Source organism: Falco biarmicus, chromosome 6, assembly GCF_023638135.1.
Source record: "Falco biarmicus isolate bFalBia1 chromosome 6, bFalBia1.pri, whole genome shotgun sequence".
Lineage (NCBI taxonomy): Eukaryota > Metazoa > Chordata > Aves > Falconiformes > Falconidae > Falco > Falco biarmicus.
In genome coordinates this window covers 22480742-22503996 of record NC_079293.1, presented here as the reverse complement: position 1 = coordinate 22503996, position 23255 = coordinate 22480742, and the positions used below count along the sequence as shown (strand labels likewise).

The 23255-nt window shown below is 39.1% G+C and overlaps 1 protein-coding gene across 1 annotated transcript in view; it reads left to right on the top strand.

The window, feature by feature from the left end:
* The first annotated feature begins 237 nt into the window (after nucleotides 1-237).
* Nucleotides 238-23255, top strand: part of DLGAP2 (DLG associated protein 2) — a 109572-nt gene continuing 86554 nt past the window's right edge. Inside the window, exons 1-2 of the mRNA XM_056344472.1 lie at nucleotides 238-300; nucleotides 15511-16580. Of these exons, the coding sequence (XP_056200447.1) occupies nucleotides 15579-16580 (1002 nt within the window). The 5' untranslated portion in view covers nucleotides 238-300; nucleotides 15511-15578. The remainder of the gene's footprint in view (nucleotides 301-15510; nucleotides 16581-23255) is intronic.

The following is a 23255-nucleotide window of genomic DNA, read 5'->3' as shown; positions in this document are numbered from 1 at the left end:
GAGAAAACGTTTGGCAAAATGAAGAAAAAAAAAAAAGAAGAAGAAGATCACTAGAACAACTTGCAAAGAGGAATAGATACTACAGATAATGGCACCTCAACAGCTTCACAGTATCAGAGATACTGACTGGCCATAGGTATCACTGAGTGGGTTTAAAAACTAGTGGAGAGTTTATGTCTGGATATACAAAAGTATCAGCATTATTAAATAGCTACTTTGTTTCTGTCTTTTCAGAAGAAGAGGGTGGCGATCTGCTCAAGTCGGGCTTCAGTTTTCCAGGGACGCCAGAGGAGGAGCTAGGTACAGATACCATCTCTCAGATAACTTGTACAGCTTGTACATCCAGAGGCTGGTGCAGCCATGGGGGTGAGGAGGCAGGAGGCTGCTCTGTGGTACAGCCTTTCTCCAGCCACAAAACCCACAGCAGGCATGGTACCGGGCGGTGATAATGAGAGTGGCCAAAAACCTCTCAGTCCAATCTTCCTGGAAATTTCTCACCTACTATATAAGGTTAGAGAATCAAAAGCATCAGATTTGGGTAACATCCAGGCAACCAAGAATTCATAAGAAGGTGTTAAAGGAAATTATCAGCTTTCCTTCTTTTGTCTTTATCTTTTTGTCCTACCTCCTAGAGAACACAATAATTGCAGAAAGTTTTCAATGTTACCTTTTAAATTTAAAACAATAACAGAAGCAAGAAGTCAGAAACTCATAGAGCCCATGAGTGAAATCTTGATACCTCTGTCTCACAAGGCTAGTAGTAAAATGTCCCACTGGCTTCAGTGTAGCCAGATTTATACCTTTGAGATTGTACAAACCTGAGTTTCTGTTTGTGGAATTTCATATTCAGATTGTCACTGTTTTATGTGAAATCCATCAAAATTTTAATTTATATGCGATTCATTTATGTGGTTATTTTTGGAAGAGAAATATGGAAAGTCATTTCTGTGTGTTTGCTGGTTAAAGCTCCCTTTATTCAAAGTGAACATACTTACATTTCAGCAGTTGGTGTAACAGTAATTTTTCTGTTTATGCATATGCTGATGTTAATATATTACAACTCTTTATTTTGTGTTATTAGTGTACTTTTCTGTTTGACAAGAATATTATAAACTCTTGCACACTGATAGGGAGATAAATCATAGGTGCTATATTAAGGAAAAAAACCAACAGCTTGAAGAAGGAGCATGACTTCAGGCAGGGATTGTCATCATGTTTAAATAGGCTCTTAGAACAGGATTTTCTAAAACAGGTAGTGTTGCCACTCGGTTACACTCAAGTCAGGGAGTTCCGTAAATGTTCAGTGTAAAAATACCAGTATTGGACTTGTTTGTCCACTTAATATTCAAAAACAAGTGAAAAAAGTGAAGTTACAAAGATTGGACAGAAGGATCTTTTAAGGAAGAAACTGAAGAACCTTTAGGCAGTTTCTATCTTAATTAAAATAGTGTAAGAGGGAAGATACAGTTAAACAAGGCTCCCTAGGAACCTCACATGTGAATCCTACAGGAGTCATGGAATGAGCACACCTCTCAGCGTTCTTGAACATTGGGGTTTTTTTACCCTGCTGCCCCATTTCACAGCACACGGGAAGGGGTTCAGATGCCCTGGGGTAGAATTCTTCTCATCTAACAGTGGAAAGTAATTCAGATGTAGATGTCTAAATTGTGGATATCTGAACTTCCTTGAGAGTCAATGAAGAGTGATAGACTTTTCTAGGACATAGCAGATTTGGCCTACTTTAGAAACTTAACATAGGGTGAGATGAGTCATGCCCTAGAAGTATCTCGAAATTGTTCTCCTTCCCATTTGGTTGACAAAGAACTGCAGGATTTCTGAAGCCAGAGGAAATGATGTATAAGTTAATAGTATTAAACATCAGGTGTCTACAGGAGTAGGGACACTCATGTGAAATAGGTAATCCAAGATTAACACAAAGCTATAAACTAAACTGATCAATCATCCAGAATCCTGATTAGGAAGAAGAACAAGGGATTAGTCAACAGAAATGAGGAACAGGAAAGCAAAAATCTTGAATGAAATCACAACCAGACTACAGAGAATCTAAGCTGCTTTCAAAAACTTCAGCTATTTATGGCCAGAGGATTGGAAAAAAATACGCTAAAAGCAACGAAAGATCTCTCCTTGCTCCTAAATTTTGACTCCTTATCGGTATCCTCTGAAAATATGTTCCAAAGATTGCTAGGTAATGAATGGAGAGAGGTGGGTGGCTTTAATATTTTCAGAAGGAAATCCTGTCCTGCTTAGCTGCCAAACCATAGATGGCCAAAATAGGTGGACTGGATACCATCAGCAATGTAAAACACATGATGTCCCATTCTCCCCTACAGAGAATCACTGTAAAACAAGGAGCATACTATGGGAGATGTAAATTGGGAAGACTTTTATAAAAGTTTTGGGATAGTCAGTTAAGTTCGATGTAGACAAGCTTTGTAGTTACAGCTGTGCTAGTGGTTAACACCTCTACAGACAGCTGGTGCATATCTGTCTGTCTGTCCCCCATTGTTGTGTTCCGTTACTTGAAGATTTGAGTTTGAGGCCATGAACTGAACATAACATTTGTGAAAAAACTACAAACTATTAGCTCTTTCTCACTCTCCACTTTTGCTTGCTGTTGCACATGTATAAAGTTAAATATTCGTTGGAGGGAAATCTGAATCTGAGAGGATACTCTAACCACTGGGCTATGGAAATGGGCTCTCTCTCAATATGTATACACATCTCAATGACTATGTAATTTTTTTCTATGAGCAGCCTCAGTCTGAAGTACTGGTAGCGATATTAATTTCTTGGGGGGGGTGGGGGGGGCGGCGCAGGGGACGACACCACAGAAAGGGCTTTCCTTGAGAAGTAAAACAATTGCCCCAAGACAATGCAGAATCTTTAAGGTAGCTTTAACTGCAGGGCCATTCGTTATTCTAGACTCTCACTGTCCCAAGGAGCTTCAAGTTATGATCTCTCTGGAACTGAAAAATCTCTGGCTCCAGGCTCTTAGTTTTAAAGTAGGTTTAATACTTTCTAGTGAGGTTTCAGGGCTTTGGTGGGGATTAATTGATGTTCGCACAGTATCTCACCAGAGTGAAAATGCTGAATAGTCACTAAATAATATTATTAATACAATGATCCACTGCCTTAATTGGGAAAAAGTATCAAGGGATGGGACTGATCTCAACTCTTTTACATTATTGATTCTATAAAAGACATCATTAGTTAAAACAGGCAGGAATGCAATGGATTCCTTCAAAAAAAGCTTACCCAAGCGTTCATAGTCAGTTCTCAAGAACAATCTTTCATAGCTTTTCCATTACCTTTTATTTTTTAATAGAGTTCAAGGTGATAAGTATTGCCACGGTTACAAGATTCACACTCACACCAAAAATTCCTGTCCTTTTCACTAGGAATATCTCAAATAAGCAACCCGATAATGACAGCAGGGCATGGTGGAAGAAGCAAGAGATCTGACATGTGTGATCTCAAGCAGCTCACTCTAAGTCTCATGGAAACTGGCGTTCTAGCTGGTGGTTATAAAATCTGGACAATGTTAATGTATTAGAAAATAAACATTTTATGAAACTACTTCTTTTGATGCAAACTAGAAACTTCTTACAATCTTCCTTACTTTAGGCATGTATAGGGTAAAACAACAATTTGCTTTGGGTGTCGAAACCAAATAGTGCAATCTTAACAAGAGACATGGAAAATGTGCCATGTTCAAATGGCATTCAAATAGTAAAACATGTGAACAGGCAAGATGGGCTGACCTTTTCTCTAAATATAGATTTTTATAGGTAGTAGATGCACAAAGTGAAGAGGGAAAAATAGTTTATTGAAAAATTGTATAAACTTTCTATAGATGAGGAAAATATTTTACAGAAGTTCAACACTTAGCAGCTTCTAATGTTAAGCAAATAAAGAGAACACACACTAAATGCTTTTTGTTTCAGTAAAGTACTGTTTTCAGGAAAGGATATTGAGTTGAGGTTAAGAAAAAGGTTAAAACCTATAAAACATATAGCAGTTAGTAATAATGCTCTTAATCTGCCAGGATTGCAAAGTAAACTGTAAGGGACTTTAAAGGCAGGTTATAAAAATGTATTTTTATTTCACAGTTGATGCAGTCATGCTTTTGATTAATTGGTATAGTTCAAGTGTCAGACAGTAACTCATGGTTATTCAATCACTATTGATTGCATGATCATGCCTCTATGACCTTACATATTGAAAGGAAGAAAAGACATAGCCATTCTTGAAATAAAAAAATATGTGAAGGCCTGACTTTCCAGTCCGTCTGTCTCTCTACCGAATTATCCAGCCTTCCTCAGTGCAGTCAGTATCTGAACGCTGTGCACTTTTCATGGGTTTTAGCTTCATATAACAGGCACAACAGGAAATTTTCCCAAGAACAGACAAGGGGTTGGCAGTGGGTGCTTGGTGTTCCTTCCTCTGTGCCAGATCCATGCCTCAGTCTACTTTCCCCTAGTGCAGGGGTCCTCAAACTACAGCCCGCGGGCTGGATACGGCCCACCAGGGTCCTCAGTCCGGCCCCCGGTATTTACAGACCCCCCCGCCGGGGGTTGGGGGGGGAACCAAGCAGCCGCAGATGACTGCCTGCCACTTCATCCGCGCGCCGGCCCCCTGGTTAAAAAGTTTGAGGACCCCTGCCCTAGAGCATCCAGGGATGGTTAAACAGCTGTAGGCTTTGACTGGGGCTGGTGGGTCTTCAGTCAGACCATGTGGCTTGGCCACACAAAATGAACTGGTACAGTGACACTTGTCCTTCTAATTATCAGGCACAGTAACAAATCCTTTGTTTTAAATTCTTAGATGGGCATTATCCCAAAGACTGAATGCCTCCCTGCTTTCTGACACTAACCCTCAAAGGTACAGAAGTTATTTTTATTCCTGTGCTATGATGAACTGAGGCAGGGAGTCTACCAGAGATGTCCACAAAGATTAACTTTAACCCAGTAAGGCAAGGTCAAGCCTCTCCATGACCGCTGTCATCACTTCCCGTGGCCTTATTCTGGATCACACAAAAAAATCATGGCTGGACAGGAAGTCTTGACTGCAGATTTCCCAAGTTAATCCTCTTAACCACAGGACTATCTTTATTCCATATAATAAAAAATATATAGACAGTTGGTTTGGTATGGAGATATAGAAGTCATTTAAGAGATTTTAAATATGAGAAGTCCCAATATGTCTCTGTGTCACTATTTTATTTGCCTTATTGGGACTAGCTGAACAGAAACTGCATAAAAGAGTCTTTTTTTAAATTCCATTGTACCTCTGAATAATTCCACTTCAAATCCTTCCTTTTGTTGTACCCTGAAACTGTAGTGTAGAAGTTCACTGATGTGATGATGAAGACCACAGAAAATGTTAATGAAATAACGGGGAATGTTTTTTTGAAACTAATTTTTGAACTTTAAATTCCTTTTAGTTATGCTTGAGAGCCTAGTCTGTGAATTACTTTCAGTCATAGAACAAAATCATGTCATATGGCCTAAGCATCATATAAAAACTTGTTAACTATCCTGCATTGTAATTATAGGCTGTTGGCAACAAATGCTCACTAACAATCTGCAGACCAGAAGCTATTTCTAAAAATTAAACACCTCATAACGTCAGATAACTCTGCAAAAATCTCATTAGGCCCAAGGTCAGTTCACAAACAGGAGAAGATATTTGTAAGGATGTAAGATTAATCAAATAGGTTATTTGTTATGAATTATTCATTCATTTCTACTACAGAATACAAAGAGGCTTATGCATTTGTTACTTTGCCAAGAAGCAAATATTTTTGTCCTAAATGATTTGTGCGAATGACAGGGCTGTCCAGCTGAGGAGGCTCCTAAGTTCAGTTGCAGAGGAAATACATTTTTTCCAAACTGGGAAGCTTCATCCCATTGTTAGATCACATCTGGACTACTAATTCCAGTATCTGCACTGGAATAAATGAAAGACTTTTCCAAGGGAGAGAGAGAGAGAAGGTGGGGAGGAGGGGAAACAGTCTGAATTAGGTTTCACATATGGGATGTAGGATGTTAGCAAAGGAGCGACAGTTTTCTGTCCCTCATACCCTGCTGACCTCTGTAACACCTGGCTGCATAGCTGATCTGCAACATTTATTTACCCATAGAAAGTGCAATGGCTGTAATGGAGATGAGAGGCTGACTCATCTGACTGCTTCGCCATGCCCGCCTTCTTCACTGAGCATCTTCACTGTATTGTCTCCTTTCAAAAGGATAAAATGTGCAACCTTTTAATTGTATTCCCATGATGAGCAGCTTAAACGCTGTTCTCTCCATTTCCCCAGAAAAAAAGTTACCATGCTCTGCCTCCACATTCATTTTAGGCTGCTTAGGTTCTGTTGAGGACAGGATAATTTGTATTGGCACAGCCAGAGTGTTGGGGGTGCTTCCAGCATGGAGGTACCTGACCATGGCTGTCTCCCACAGTGCTGGGTATGTAGGTCACTGATTCAGTCCGTCTTCCTAAGGGGATTTGCACTAGTGTAACTAGTACAGCAGGATAAACACCAGCAAATATTGCTAATACAATCCAGTTTTTCACTGGTGAGTTCAGCTGTCACCTTTCATCGTGAATTTCTTGTGCAATTCTGTTTGTTTTTTCCATCTTTTTACAAAGTAATTACTATCAGTAAATAGATGGCAGCATATTAAGATGCCCTATCTCAAACTTGCCAAGGGTGTGGGTACTGACACCACCACTTCGTTCCAGGAGCAGGGTTCACAGTTTGATCCTTCACTGCCACATGGAAAATCTGTATGCTAATGGTTGTGGGAAAAGGCAATTAATATTTGAAGTGTTTACCACGACCCAAAACAGAGCTCATCCAGGCAGAAGAGACGGCACCCGGATTTGAAAAATTCCCCATCTGAAGGTTATGGGAAAAGGGAGATATTCTGCCTGTAACCATGGCAACAGGTTTAAAAAGGAACTTGTCACCAGGCAGCTATTTCTTCCTGCACCCCACAGGAAAATCAGGATGAGACCTCCTCCATCTCAGTGGGTTGAGCTGAGCAGAAAAGTTCACAATACAATGATAAAGCAGCAAGAGGCAGCACCAAGGATGTACAACTGAGCAGATAATTATGAACTCCAAAAAGTAAAAGAAATTATTGTTTTGGGTCAGACCAAGGCTGAAACTCTGAATTTTTTGGTGAATCAAAAAGCTGCAAAGAACTGATGCTGAAGCAAACAAAAAATCGAATTCTTTCTTTCAATTCTGACAATTTAAAAGCTGTACTGAATGTTTAAAAAAAAAAAAAGTACAGCAGATTTTGAAATAGAAAGGTATTTTAAATTGAACAGTCATATGTTCTGTGGCAATTATCAATGCTTTTGAGAATTAATGCATAGATTATCTTTCCCAGAAAAGCACTTTATAAAATAAGCAAAATCTTTAAAATCTATCCATGTTTTAAAGAAATAATAAAAGGCAATGTAAAAGGAGTGTATGGTAAATATTTTTGCTTGGATGTAGAAACATTAGTCCTTGCAGTCTCCTCAGTATTACAGAGGATGGTAAACTTCCTCCATGTCTTCATAAATAAGGGACAAATTTAGAAGAATTCAGGAACAGTAAGCAAAAGAAAAATTCATTTGATGGAGAAGTTCATAAGTATCAGCATTATTTCTTTTGTTTGATTTCCATTTAAGAATAACTGATAAGCATTTATTATTAGAAAAGAAACCCTAGATATTTGTTAGCTCCATGCAGCTGAATAGTCAGTCCAGGTGGTTTGGATCCTTGGGATTTAATCTTGGCCATTGTGCTATCAGTGGCAGTATTTTAGCAGAACCGGTTTCACCCTTCCATGCCATCATCTTCCTGACTCAGGACCCTTCAAGGCTTGTAACACGCTTATTCTGGTGCAGCACAAATTGTGTTTTCTGTAAAATACAACCCTGATTAGTGATCCTCTTCAAGTAACACCAGGATTCATAGGTAAACTGAACCAAGAACTTTTCTCAGCAAATACTTAGAAATAACACTGACCCCAGTGAAGTTAATGGGAGATTTGTCATTGCCATCAATGTGACGAGGATTTCCCTTTCACTTCTAGACAGACTTGTGTGTAGACTCCTGTGTATAGCTTTGAGCTGTACTACCCAGTTGCTTTGGCTTTCTTTAATTGCTGAGACAATAGTTGCAGTTTTAATGATGCCAAGAGAATTTGATGGTGTCCTGTATTTGAGCTAGCAACTGCAAGAAGCAGAGTTTTGTCTTTTAGGAAAAGAAGTCCATAAAGCCAGGCACAATAAGAAACAAAGAAGTTTAATGGTGTTGGGCTAGCTTTTCTGGTCCGTATTTGGAAGGATTATAATCAATTTTCTTATAACCAATCGTTCAATAATATTCACATAGTGAAACCCTGATTGACTCCATACAGCTGTATTTCTCCAGAAGAAAGCTTACATGTTAGTTGGTTTAGGTCAATCTAGTCCTGATACTTTATATTTTTTCAAAAGCTTCACTGATCGTACAGATTCTATGAAAAAAATGTTAGTCATAAATCATTTTGTGGACTTACCTCTGTCACAGAACTGTTGAAAAGGTAAATAGTGACAATATACCTCAAACTTGAAAAGCACTGTGAAGGTCTGTGTGCTACATACCAGTCAACATTAGGACATCATACACTTCAAGCCAATGGAAGTCAATTTTGCATCATCCTGAGGACTCCCTGCATCCCTCTACTTCAGACCCTGGAGCTTCTTGCAAATCCCATGCTGCCTTTCATGGATTTCTGTCCTGTCCTTTGTCACAGCATGGGCACAATATTGCGCCTCTCATCCTCCCCATACAAGTGCCCGTTCTTCCACCCACAAGATGTGGGACGTCATCGGTCCTCAAATACTGTTTCTACGTTTCTCCTTTTTCACACATGGCATGCCCTGTTCTCCAGGCCAGGCAGTTGGTGGCATAACCCTGCTTTAGCATGTTGCTGGTCACAGCTTTCCCTGGTGATCACAGTTCTCTGTGCTTTTCTTCCTCACAGTATACTGCACTACGTGGCACCTGAAATTCAGTACCCTCCCCTTCCACCCCACCACCTCAGAGATTCCATTCTCACTCATTGACAGTTCTTCTGCACTCCGTTCACTATATGCCCTTTTCTCTGATCATGCTTATTTATCTCAGAAATAAATCTCTTGGGATGTTGGATTGGCAGGTCTACTAATCTCTATTTGTAAGATGGACAGAGATGAAGTTAGAACTGTTGTGCTGAAAAACATGATTGGGTGCCATCAAGTGTTTGTTCACCTGCAGACATCTGCATCAGTGCTCAAAACTGTGACTGTGCTGAATAAATGGCAGCATTCCACATGCTACTTACTTCTCCCTTTGGGTTTTCTGACTTTGCTCCAAATTGGTATGTTCTGGTCACTGATGATGTTTTTGGAATAGAATTTGCATGTCCACTTTTATCTAACATGGGAGTTATAAAAACCATCTTACCCTTGGTCATTATTCATCATGTGGTTCCACTGAATTAGCTTGGGCTGTCAAATCATTTGCTATGTTTTAGCATTAGACATGCGCCTGATATTACCTAAACTGATATATTTGTCATGTAGTTTTCGGCATTGGCACTTGTCATCTGCAGCTTTCACTGTAGTCAGCAGAGATAGATATGTACATGAAGGGTGTTATTCATCTGACATTTTTTAGATATGTACTTCAGGATGAGATGAATCATACCAGTTTCTCACACTTCAAAATAAAACCACATCCAGGTAGTATATTTGTAACAATCTTTGACCCACATTATTCTTGAAATCGTATCTCTGTATTGGTTGGAAGAGTAATATTTACACAGTATGAAACTATGATGGCAACAGTGTAACCGTATGTGCTGAGCACATCTTCTAACTCTGTTTAGTCAACTAGTGTAAACACAGCCATACGTGTCTACCACAAGGATTGCTCAGGATCCTGAATATAAAGGTATTTCATTTTCACACTTAAGTGTCAGAATGAGACAGGAATCCTCACCTAGCCCATGGCTAATGTTTGTTGGACAGCCTTGGGCATTTTGGTGTTTGGCTTTAGGTTCTCAGAACTGCCTGCTTCTCTCCTTTGATTGCACAGGGAGACTGGGTGCATGAAGTATCTTGTTGCAATAGCCCTGAGAGAGCCAATATCACTTATTTCTGAGGGACTGCTACCCTCCAAAGTTCAGTATTTCAGGTAAGCAACCTGAGATGTCAGATAGAAGAATTCATAGATAGGTGAATGCACTGCACGCAGTGCAAATGCATCAACTCCATGTAACAGAAAATAAAAGTCACCATCTAAAGCTAAAGGTTAAATTCAGGTAGTCACCCAATCTTTGCAATTTTATGTAATTTTTATACAAGTGTTGTGCTACATAAATAGGTTGGAAATCTCATGAGACCAGACCAACAACTTCAGGCATTTCCAGATTTTTTTCCTTGCACTTGGCAGGTTAGTCACTCTTCTCAATCCCTGGAAATACTAATTTTCAAGGTTAGAATAAAACAGACAAAAATACTATAACAAGTTAATGAGGAAACGGTGCTCATCTAATGCTAATTACCGCAGCCCTTGGGCAGACAAATCTCCAGCTAAAACATTTTATTTATGAGTTTTAATATTTAATGTGTAGTTACTTGATTAATATAGTTGTTTTTGCACTACTTAATATTTGTATTAGTTATAGGTTAGACTGTGAGTATATTTTTTTCATAATACATTGCAACACTAATTGAACTGAGTGGAGCAGCACAATGCAACAGTCTGGTTTTCCATACCACGTCTTTTTGAAAGGTAGATTAAGCATCTCTTTTCAGCAATGCATTTTACTGGTTACACTATGCAAAGGAGCTGTCTCTTCTCCAGTGAAAACACCACAAATGTTTCAGATGGGTAAGCAGTTTACCAAGGGGCTTGTAAGGTTAAAGCAATTTAAATTAATTTCTCAATAGAAAAAGAAGTGCTTTGTGAAAAATAAATAAATAAATAAAAGCAAAAATCAGGCACCATTTACTAGTTCCAGGAATTATTATTATGCTCTGAAAGCTTGCTTTCAATAAGTAACACACAAAAATATTTGTACAAAAAGGTTTGTGGGGACATGCACTTCTTTTGAATGTCAGAGAGATTTCCACTGTTTTCACATTGATTTCTTTAGCAAAGAACAGTGCTCCAGGAACTCCAGGGATGCACAGGCCTTATTTTTCATTGCGTAGAGGTTTTTAGCCCTTTTGCCCTAGAACAATAATACTAATTGTAATTGGTTATTTCAAACAGTTTTCTTCATCCTCAAACTTCTCTTTCTTCTCTTGATACTGACTGGCACAAGGAAGAAGCCTGAATGCTCTAAAAATTGTGACCAGTCCCTTAAGACAGGCAAAGTAACAACTCCTTGGAGTAAGAGAGCAACTCTTTTAGCATCAGAAAGTCCAAAAGAAAAAAAATGGGGAAAAAAAAAAGCAGGAAAAGGCATGGCATAACAGGGAAAGAGCTGAAATAGACAGGAAAGGATGCAGAAATCCTTCCATCTGTCACAGGTTAAAGGATGACATATCTGTATAGTAGTCTCTGAAAAGAACAATTTTAAGGGATTTTCAGGATTTTGGAATTACTGTATTCTCTCTGACATAACAGCCTATGCCTTCCTCTAGATCCTTCCCCATGGTCTTTATGTAACATCTGACTAGCCATTTAAGTCAATGGAAAGAGTCCATTTTGCTCTAATGAGACACAAAGAAAAGACATTAATGTGCTCACATATAGTAGATTTTTTCGCTGTTCCTATTCTTCAGTTTTCTTTGGATTAAGTTCATTTGTTCTTCTGTCTCCTCTCAGCTCTTTAGTTCCGACAGTGGCACTTCCTTTAAGAAACTAGACATCAGTATCCTCAATTACTTTTATATTTTTGGAGTGATTACCCTAAAACAATGTAGAGGCTGCTGTTAAAAAAAACAGAGAAAACCAAACCAAAACAAAAATCTTATATTTTATTCTAGATGTCATGACATCTAGATGTCAATGACACAGACTAAAATTCTAGTCCAGTCTGTCATTATTTGATAAATCTGGAATTATTTTGTTATACCAAAATCTCAAACTTTATTTTTAAAGGATGGAGGCAGAAACATTGATACTGCAGCTTTACAAATTTTTATGCATCAGCTGAGCTGTGGACATTGACCACAGACACACTTCTAGTCCCTTGCAAATGCTAGAAAATCATGTTATCTTAACTAAATTGTAAGATAGCACATTTTTCTTTGCGTTTCTGGCAGGCTACGAGTTAGCACATGGTCAATTACACTGGTCTGGTACCGTACAGTAATTCATTCAGCCATAGCTCAGCTGTTTCTTCGAGCCCTGAAATAGGCCTCCTGAACAAAGTCGACTGAATAGTACAAAACTCAGATGACCTGGTAAATTTATATATCATAATGCAAAATTCTGAGGATTTTCAGAGGGTTTGTAAGAGGAGGTAATGGTGCCTAGGACATAGTACAGGTTTGATGTCCCAAGCAGAGCCCAAACCTAATCGGAGTGATAAATTTACATGATGCACATGTAAGTAATTTGAGACTTTATCTAGTATCAGTTACTCCCTATTGCAAATTTAAGAGGGGAAAACTACTTTTGAAAAATGCCACTCCTTAATTCAGTTTTTAATTATTTTGATGGTGCGTATTGAATGCCTATAGTAGTTTCTAACTACTGTGTTTCAAAGAAAAGAAATCAGACATTCCATGAGGCACATAAAATGCTCTAAGTCTTTGGAAGCAACATACAGAAAACTATTTTTCTTTAGTTGCACTGAACTAGAATCATAGGGAGTCATGAGAAATGTAAAAGCTGTTCTTACATTATCCAATGCAGTACAGTCAAATCATGATGTCTCATATTCCTAGGGATTTAACATGATGAAAACATTTAAAGACCTCTAGGCTATGCTTGATGCTGGGTGAGGCCTGAAGAAATCACCAGGGACTAGCAGTTCTGTGTTAGGGAACTCGTTTAAATGAGTTTTTTACTCTTGTCTAGCTCTTTCTTTTGTTCTGGATCTCTGCCATGCCCTTCAGGTTTTTTTCCTAAATGCATTGTTGGAACATAGTGCTAGAGTTATCTTCATTCATAGATGTGCAAGATTGTAACGAACAGGCTCGGGGTTGATGCTCCTTGTGCTGTCAGTTTAACTGAAGAGCCTCTTTCCACATCCTCGTGGCTCACACCACTGTGAAAATGAAAATCAGCAAATACACAAGCACTTTGGAAAATGTTACCTGTGTTCCAGTTTCCTTTTCTGTAAAAGGAGAACAGTGCCTTCCGTTTCTCATGGAATTGTAAGAAATAATGCAGTAATCCCTGTCAGGTGCTTTGGGAACCCTTCATGAAAGCACAGACTAAGTGCATTGAACACATGGACCATCATTATTCCCCTGGTAATGTTTAGTAATATGCTGGGTTAAATACCATTAATTACAATCCTACTTATGTGGCTGAATCCCAATGCACTGCTATAATTTACTGCTTTGTCTATATATAGTTGTGCTTTTAATTGGATAATCAAAATTATGTTATTTCAGAAAAAGTTATGTTTCCTTTTTTAACTACATTTATGCAAGGTATTATAACCTAAATAGTACAACAGACTGAACAATCAACAGTAATAAGTTTTTTATTTTAATGTGAAAATAGCCAAGGATTAAGTAAAAGAAACTGGTATAAAAACAAAACAGAAGCAGAAAAGAATATATGCACAGACACATCATTTTCACACCATGATAAAGTCTGGAGGTGACGTTTGGACCCTTAAATCCGTCTTTGACTTTAGTGTGGCAGGATTGTGCCTAGGATGAAGAATACTTTATTCTTATTATTAGTTTAATGCTGCATTCATTTTAAAAAATTATGTGGAGGTCTGTTGAAATTAAGATGTAATAAAATTATCTAAGCATCTTCCACTATAGGAAGATTAAAGCATTTAGGTTATGAGATTGCTGATGCTAAAGAATTTCACAAATTGCATTCTGTACTGAAGGTATCATGACATAACACTTATTAGTTGAACAAAATTAAAGAGATATGGGTATTGATCTGTTTCATGACCATATCCAGGCATTGAGTTTTCACTAGTAAAGGGAATATGATTTAGGAGAGTTTTGTCACATGCTTAGCACCCCCTCAAAGTGCTGTTAGCTACTGTGTTATCTCTGCAGGCTGGTCTCCAGTGTCCGGTTATGTTGTTATATATAATGACTAGATATTCTCTGGCTTCCATACGGGGTGAAGCCTTTAACTTCCTTGTATCAAGCACTTGTGCAAGATTATTTAGAGTCTTAAGAGCAAATTTGCCAAAAGACTGTGCTAAGTGGATTGTATAAACACTTATGCATCTGTTTAATCCTCTAAAGGATTATCTCGCATCCTATATCTTTGTCTGCTTTTGAAATGTTGCTTAAATAAGCTGAAATTGAAGATGGAAAGTGAATGTGCAAATCAAATTGAAGCATTTCTGGGGGGTTTAATTTTCTGTTTGTAGCATTTTACAACTGCAAGAAATTGCATGAGAGAAAAAAAAATCAAAAGCTCGAGTATCAAAATCTTTGCTTACAAGCTACTCTTATTTAGTAATCATGCTTGTTTAATAACCACAACTTGGAGCACATGATCCATAGGAACAAATAATCAAGTGTACAAAAACCTTGTAGCTTGTACCTAAAGATATTTATCAGGAATAACGTAGAGTCATTAAATAAATATTTTGTAATTTGGACAAAATAAGGGAAAAAACACCTAACAGAGAAGACTTTACATTTATGGGAATAGTGGTAATACTTCTGGACTAAGGATAACAGGTGTTCAAATAGTATGAAATGCTTCTTCATAAACTCTTTAGTGATATGAAAATTAAGCTTCATTTCAGCATGTTCATATTCTTTTACTCTTTGCTGTTTATTATTTATGTTTATGAACAGTGAACTTGGGATCCTGAAGCTGAGATCCATTTAAGAAAAGGTTCAGTTTGTGACACAAAAATGCCTCTATGGAGAAAGGATACATTTAGGTTAAGATATCCAACTGAGAAACCACAGAAATAGAAACTAGATCTGTGTAACTTAAATGACAAGCCACGAAGCTTGACATATGAATTCCAAATATCAAATAATAAACTGAATACTTGAATACATCCATTAAATCTGAGTAAATTTGCATAATGAATAGCTTCGTAAAATTTAGAACTGCTAGCAGAGAATTTTGCAAACAGGAAGGAGGCTGCATTCACCCCATAATTTGCTCACAGTGGGCGCTTTTTACCAGTTTTATACTGGTGAATGAAATTCCATGAATGGTGAGACTTTCCATCAAGCTCATAGAGAAAAAATGTTAAGTTATGCAATATACTTGGATTTTGCAAGTTAATCTTGAAATCAGACACATAACGTAGGTTTTATATGTTCTCCTGACAGACCAGCAGTACTCATGGTCACCTTCTCAGCACTTCAATGAAGAAAGATATTCTCCTGCTCCGAGGAATATGAAAGGATTATCTGGTAGTCGCAACCAACCACAGTTATGTTCAGCTCATACTTGTGGCTTAGCATCCCCTGAAGATTGTGAACACACCCACGACCATATCCACCATGGGCAGGAGCCAAGGCAATCGTATCTTCTCAGCCCCACGGAGAGTTGCCCGATGGACCACCATCGTTGCTCGCCACGCAGCTCCATTCATTCTGAATGCATGATGATGCCCATGGTAATGGGCGATCACATGTCAAGTAGCACTTTCCCCAGAATGCACTACAGCTCACATTACGACTCAAGAGACGACTGCGCCATGTCTCACGGTAACCCTAAGATTAACCGTATTCCTGCCAATCTTTTGGACCAATTTGAGAAACAGCTTCCTCTTCACCGGGATGGGTTTCACACTTTACAGTACCAGAGGACCTCAACAGCTGCAGAACAACGCAGTGAGAGCCCAGGAAGAATACGCCATCTTGTTCATTCAGTCCAGAAACTTTTTACTAAATCTCATTCCCTGGAGGGATCATCCAAGGGCAACGTCAATGGAACAAAGGGAGACAGTCGAGGGGATGACCATCATCATGGGCACCATTCCAAGCATAGCAAAAGGAGTAAAAGTAAGGAGAGAAAACCAGAAAGCAAGCATAAATCAGGAATGAGCAGCTGGTGGAGCTCTGATGATAATTTGGACAGCGATAGCACTTACCGAACCCCTAGTGTGGTAAATAGGCATCATGCAGATCATATATCCCATTGCTATCCTGAGGCTCTCCAGGGGCATTTTGGGGATCTCTCATTGAAGACTTCCAAAAGTAACAATGATGTGAAATGTTCGGCTTGTGAAGGGCTAGCAATGACCCCTGATGGTAAATACATGAAAAGGAGTTCTTGGTCCACGCTTACAGTAAGTCAGGCTAAAGAAGCTTATCGCAAATCATCACTAAACTTAGATAAGCCTCTGGTTCATCAGGAAATCAAACCTTCCTTGAGGCCGTGCCATTACCTTCAGGTAAGAGGAAGATTTTATTAAGATTTGTACTGAAAAAAAGCATCACCATTTATGCCATTAATCATTGTAAAAAATCACAGAATCATAGAACCCTTTGGGTTGGAAGGGACCTTAAAGACCATCTAGTTCCACCCCCCTGCCATGGGCAGGGACACCTTCCACTAGACCAGGTTGCTCAAAGCCCCATCCAGCCTGACCTTGAACACTTCCAGGGATGGGGCAGCCACAGCTTCTCTGGGCAGCCTGTGCCAGTGTATTGTCATCCTCACAGTAAAGAATTTCTTCCTAATACTTCCTCTAAATCTACCTTCTTTCAGCTTAAAACCATTACCCCTTGTCCTTTATATATAACGTAATCTGTGTATCTCTCAAGGGATGTCTGTGTGGCTCACCTGATGCAGATATTCCATGAATGTGAGAAAAATCTAGCTTTTGTCTTTGTTTATAGGGCACAGATTAAAAACTATAAAGCTGGTGTGATATAAATTAATCTAAGGTCAATTAATGTGTTTTCATCTTTGGACATCACACTGAACATTTTGATAAAACCTATGTATCAGACTGAAAAAGGAGCAGTTCTGGCAGTCTGGGGGCTAGAAAAAGTGTTTCAAATACATCTGTGAATGAGTGATTTTCAAAAACGTCTATGTGAGATCCAATTTTTTTGTTCTTTTATTCCTTTTCTCTGAGTTTTTGTAAGTAACAGGAGAATAGATTTATTGGTGTACTCAATTGCTTTGTCATGATGATGATTACTCACAAACTTCCTTTTGGTGATTGGGTCACCCAAGATCATATTGAACTGAGCCTCTTTTGAGACCGTACTGTAAGCTGTCCTTGTCAAAAGTTACATGGGTACCTCAGGGAGACAAATATTTCAGGCCTGGCACTCAGACTAGTTGTGGTGGTGTTCAGCACACTTGTTTTCTCTAGAAGCAAACAAGAAGCTCCCACTTTCTCCAATATTTAAACTTCTATGCCTGCTGCTTACTGCCATTTGCCACCCCAAAGTAATGCTAATGTAGCCATTTATGATGCTGCATGTTGATCTGGATCTTAAAGTGATATAGGCTTAGAAAACAGCTTCAAAAATACTTTGTTTAGACTTTTACATCATGGCCTAGGTCCAGCAGAGTCCCATGGGAAGTGACATTCGCACGTCAGGGTGTACAGAGAATTGCAGTGGGAGCAGAGCAGGAGGAGGGAGTTGTTGAAAGGATAATTTCTTCAGCTAGCTTTACCACTGGGAAAAACATAGTATACGAATATTCCCTTAGGTACTTTTAGCAAGTACAGCCTGCAAAACCCACATTATTCTGAGTACCTTCTCTTTTACTCTTTTTTAAGGAACTTCTCTTTCTCCAGAACGTAACTGATTCTTACGTGGGCAAATCTCCACTCCACATTTATGTATTTAGAGATTTTCATTTCCTGTGAGCTCTGCAGAAGCCAGCAAGCACAGATTAGCAACAATCCTTGTACTTCTGTGCAGAGCTTTTCCACCTGTGAGCAATAGGGGTCCAATAGTAATGAGTCACACTTGAAGAGCCAGATCTTTTCAAATGTATATGCCGATATCTGGGATCAGTCTTCCCGACTGAAACAAGGAAAGTTCCTCATTGCAGAGCAAGGAAAATAAAGAAATTGCAACGTCATAGCATTACCATGCAAGTTGATACCAATTTAGACTGGCAGCTGTGATATTTTATCATATCCAAGTACAGTTCTCATGTATGTAAAACAGCCTGGAAGTTTTTAATCTAACTCGAGCCAGAACTGGAAGCACATCCACTGCAGAGGCTTGCATTTGTGTCTGTGTTCTAAAACCATGTGTACAGCTCTGACATGACGGAGAGGTTTAGGTATGTCTAGCTTTTTCCTTACCATGACGTACTCCTACTTCTACACAGACAGTTCTGGTTCCTCTACATCCCTGCTGAGTTTTGTGCTTTCCTTCTCATCATGTTTCATTGTCCCCACTCCTTACATCTCATTTTTCTTTGCAGAAGTCACCAGATTTTACTTTTCATGAGTCTTCTCTTCACTGCCAACGCATATTAGCATCCTCAAGTGAATATGAAACACTGAGTTCACAGGCTAACTTGGTTATCACTAAACTTTAGATCAAGCCCAGTGGCAAGCCTAGGGAGCAGGAAAGCATATTTTTTGCAGTCATTGTTTTATGCTTTTTGTGAATTGGGATGACTGCAGAAAGGAATTTTCTTCCAGTAATTTGGAAGGTTCATCCAGCTTAAAATCTAGGAGATATGAATTTTAATATTTGCTGCACCAGAGACTTTGTGGTCTTTGGTTTTAAGCCCCTTTAAAAATGGGATAGTAGCCATTCCCTGTCCACAGGGATCCTATAATGGAAATTTGTTAAGACTGGAGTGCTTTATTACTACCATAAAGGATCTATAGTTGTGTCCAAAGCAATAATACCAGGAATTCTATAACAGGAATATTGTCATTACAAAATATGCCATTCAGAGCACAGATACCCTTCAGACTGAGTGGCTGGTTTAGTCCCTAGCTGAAGGTCAGCAAACAAATTGAAGGGACCCCATTCTGTCACTGTCATAACCAAACGCTTAGTTTTGAAACTTCTGCGTTGAGGGATGCTGTGCTGTCACACTATAATCATTAAGACCAGAGATATAAGTCCCATTATTAGCTCCGCCATGAACTTTCTCTCTGACCCAGGAAATGTAATTTGTTAATCACTGCACACTGAAATTACTCTATCTGTAAAACTGAGGAGGGATATTTAATTTTTCTTACGGCAGTGTAAGAAACATCACTAAATAATGATTGGATAAAAATAATCATTAGGTTCAGAAACTGGGAAAGGTAGAGAGACTTGTCAGAATCCCTAGCTAGGAGAGTTTACTGCCTTGCTGCAGAATATCTGGCAATGAGAATTCAAGGGATTATGAAGTTGATTATGCAGCAGCAGACTTCCCTGAGGTGCACAAGTGAACAGATTAGCATAAAACCCCAGGCCCTTCACAGGATCTCTGTGTTTATAACATTTCAACACGTGAAGTTAAAAGCCATTTCTCCTGAGTGATGTCAGTTATATATTTTTAAATACTTTTTTAAGCAAATCTGTGAAGTTATAGTCCTTCAGTGATCTTATATATGAATACATAAACATACCACAAAATAAAAAAATAATTCTATGTCTATACAATAATATTATAAATTTATAATAGATATATATATATGGCTACCTAGTTGTATACCTGGTATATAGTTATATCTATTTATTCTGCTGCCTAGTTATACAAGGATTCACTGTACCCAGCTCACTTTTCTATCTACTGGTCACCTTCTTGGTTTTTTTTTTTTTCTTTTGACGCCTGTTTAAAATATTGCCACTTCTGTTTTCCACTAGAGAGTTTAGGTATACGGAGTCCCAAACTGGAAGACCATGGCAGTGCCTTAGGCCTGTGTTTTCTGTGTTGTGGTTTTGGGCTTCCATTTTGCCTTCCACAGTAATCTCTGAGCTGAGCTGCTTTTTCCTTAAAACTGAAACTCTGAAGAGTGAAGAAAGAAAATTTCTTTCTGAGAAGGGATCTTCTACCAAATCCACTGATACCTGAAAACAGGAGATGAGAAAAGTTTTGAAAACATCTGCACATTAGATGCTTAAATCATGTCCTAGAGTTGAAAGCAGGTATTTCTTTAGCCTGGTAAACCTCCAAGCTTAGTCTCTGGCTCCTCTCTTAGGGTTTCACACTCCCTGCTCCTCCACAGACAATCCTTCAGCTGGGGGATCTCCTTGGATGGGGAGTGTGCTGTTGTAAGTTAGAGGTGATGCAGTCAACACGCCTAGTTCCAGCATGGGTGGTCACCTGGCCCTGAAGTGGACAGTTTCAGAGAACTAAATTAATAGAAATAAAGCTGTATAAAATAGTGATTACTTTTCTTATCTAAAGCTCACGTGGAGGTGGTGGGAACGTACAGGGAGAAGGGAAGAGTAGGAAGCCCCTTTGGGCTCCAGCTCATTGTTAAATCAACTTTGCTCTAAGGTGAACCGGATGGTCAGCTAGCACCACAAGGTCAGAGAGCAGCCATTTGTACACTAATAGCATTTGTCAGATTCTTGTGAATGACTAGCAACAGTTTTTATGCATGGGCCGTTAATTTCTATTTTGAATGCAGACAAATCAATCTACAACTGCATTTCTGGGCACTAAACGCTTCCGTCATCTCACTTAACAGGCAGAATAGCCCAAGTAGATCGCACATACAGTAAAGCGCACTATTGCATAGTTTTAGCTATAGCAGCTGCTACTGCCTTCCATGTCATTTTAATTTTAATATAAAATATGTTAAGAAAAAGATAAATGAGTTGTGAGATCTCTTCTGTCTTCATCAGCTGTTTTGGCTAATTAGGTTCAACATGTATACAGTACAACGACTTTGATTAATTACATTCTGATATGAGTACTAGTGAGGAGCAAAGATTTTCATCAGAAAAAATGGATATGAAGTAGATAGCTGTGCTAAAATGATGAATACAAAAGTGTTGCTTACAGTTTCCAGGACTGAAATGCCTGTGAATGCTAGTTAAAGAAAATAATTTCTACAGTAAAGCCAAAAGATAAGCAAGAGGATAGCACTCACCATCACTGAAGTTCTGGAGCACAATGCTGCATGTCACTGATTAATATTCCTTCCTGATCCATTCAACAGCCCGTGAAGCAGCAAGCAATCAAGGTAAACATACCACAAGGTACGGTGGATGAGTCAGCACTAAAAAAGAAAATAGCATGTTGTTCTAAAAATGGCTTCAGCCCACTCCTGTCCTCCTAGTGCATTTAAGTACTAGCGTCATCCGTTACAGCAGTGGCACTGCTAAGCATGTGGGTAATAATGTCAGCTGTGTTCTCTACAGAATGAAAGAAAAGCACAAGAGTTGGTCTCTTACAAAAGGAAAAGAAAAAAAAAAAAAAAAAAGCAGCTGTTTCAACAAGACTCTTTGCTGGTTTAAGTTATGCCTACCTGAAGAGCTTTGAGGACAAGCTAATGGATAAACAGGTATTAAGCCCTCATTTTTCCAGGAAGTCTTCTGGGGACAGGACAGATTCCCACAAACGAAACAGTTGCCCTTGAGAGGCATGCTACTGCTTTGCACTCTCCCTCTGGTTTGCAGGGTTGGATGGATCTGAACTCAGTGCACCTTTCTCAGCACTTCATCTTTGTGAAACCAGATTGTATCTGTTTGCTTGACATAAAACCTGTATACGAACTACAGAAGCTATGTCCAATACTCTACCAGCTGGTGCATACTGTGGAGTCAGCCAGAGCTAGCAAAGTTTTGATACTAACATCCAAATCACTATCACCCATGCTGCCTTCACAATGATTTATGACCAGTGCCCACTGCAGAATTGACTGGGTTGTTTCCACAGCAGTAGGAGCTAGTATAGATAATATGTTAACAGGGTAGCCTGCATCCTAAATTAGCATGGGCATGTGCGCTACCATTTTGATTGCTACAGCCCATTCCAGCCCCACAAGCATGTCTCAGCTAGCCTTGTGCCCTCCCAGTCAGGACTGGCGATGTGCAAGAAGAGGCCCAGACAATATGGGAAATGATGGGACCGTTAATGCCCTACAGTCTGTTCACAATGTTAATGTCAGCCTGCAACATCTGGTACAGCACCTGGGGCCACTCTGGAGTTATTCCCCAGGTCAGTAAGGGTGTAATCCTCCCATACAGAGCAGCAAGCTTAACCACTTGTACTTGTTCCTTATAATGTTCTCTCTACCCATCATATCTCTGAAGTATTGCACTTAACAATTTAAAGAACGTTAAATAAAAAGGATTTAATAAAGTTGACACTTCCCTGTATTTACAAAATGCTGATGGTTTTGTGTGTCACAAAACGCAGAATACTTCTGAAATACCCCTTCCAAGGGAAAAAGGAGAAAGAAAAAGAAAATAAATACATTCAATCAATGGTGGTGTAAAGCTCAGACCAAACATTTGTCTCCATTACTGGTATCTTGAATTACTGTGTTAATCAGTGGTACAACAGCACATCGCTTCCATGCCCATGTACTAAGATGCTCATATCGGCTGAAATGAGCTGCTGAAGCTTTTTTCCAAACCAGAGTAGAAAGATTTCAGAGTTAGTATTTTCTTAAAGCTGCCAAAGCAAGTCCCTATTACTGTAGAAATGTCAAAGCTAGGAGTGGAAAAGGGAGGCCATGATCCCACTGCCCTTTAATCAGAGAAAATTGTCCTCCTTTATAATGTTAGTACAGCGCAATGCCAAATTGTTTTTCAGCATTCACTTCACCAAAGCTGAAGGCTGACCTTTGCAGTTGTTACTCAAAGGTGTTACTGGGTCTGAAGAAGTTTTCAGGCAGGAGTAGCTTGTTATTTTAGACACTCAGGCCAGTTGCATCTGTCAAATGAGACTGCCAGGGATGCACACCCGGAGCTGTCTTGACTGCACACTCTCCTAAAATACAGTCTTACCGCCTAGGGCAGACCCTGCTCCTCTCCTGAGCAGTCTGTATTGTTTTTCCTGTGAACAGGTGACTGTAAACAATGGTGAAGCATTCATAAACGTGGCTTTGGTTTGGGGTTTTTTTTGCATCTAGTTTTGGCCATCTTACAGTGCTGTGCTCAAAGGTTGTTTTTCAAAGTGGAGATGC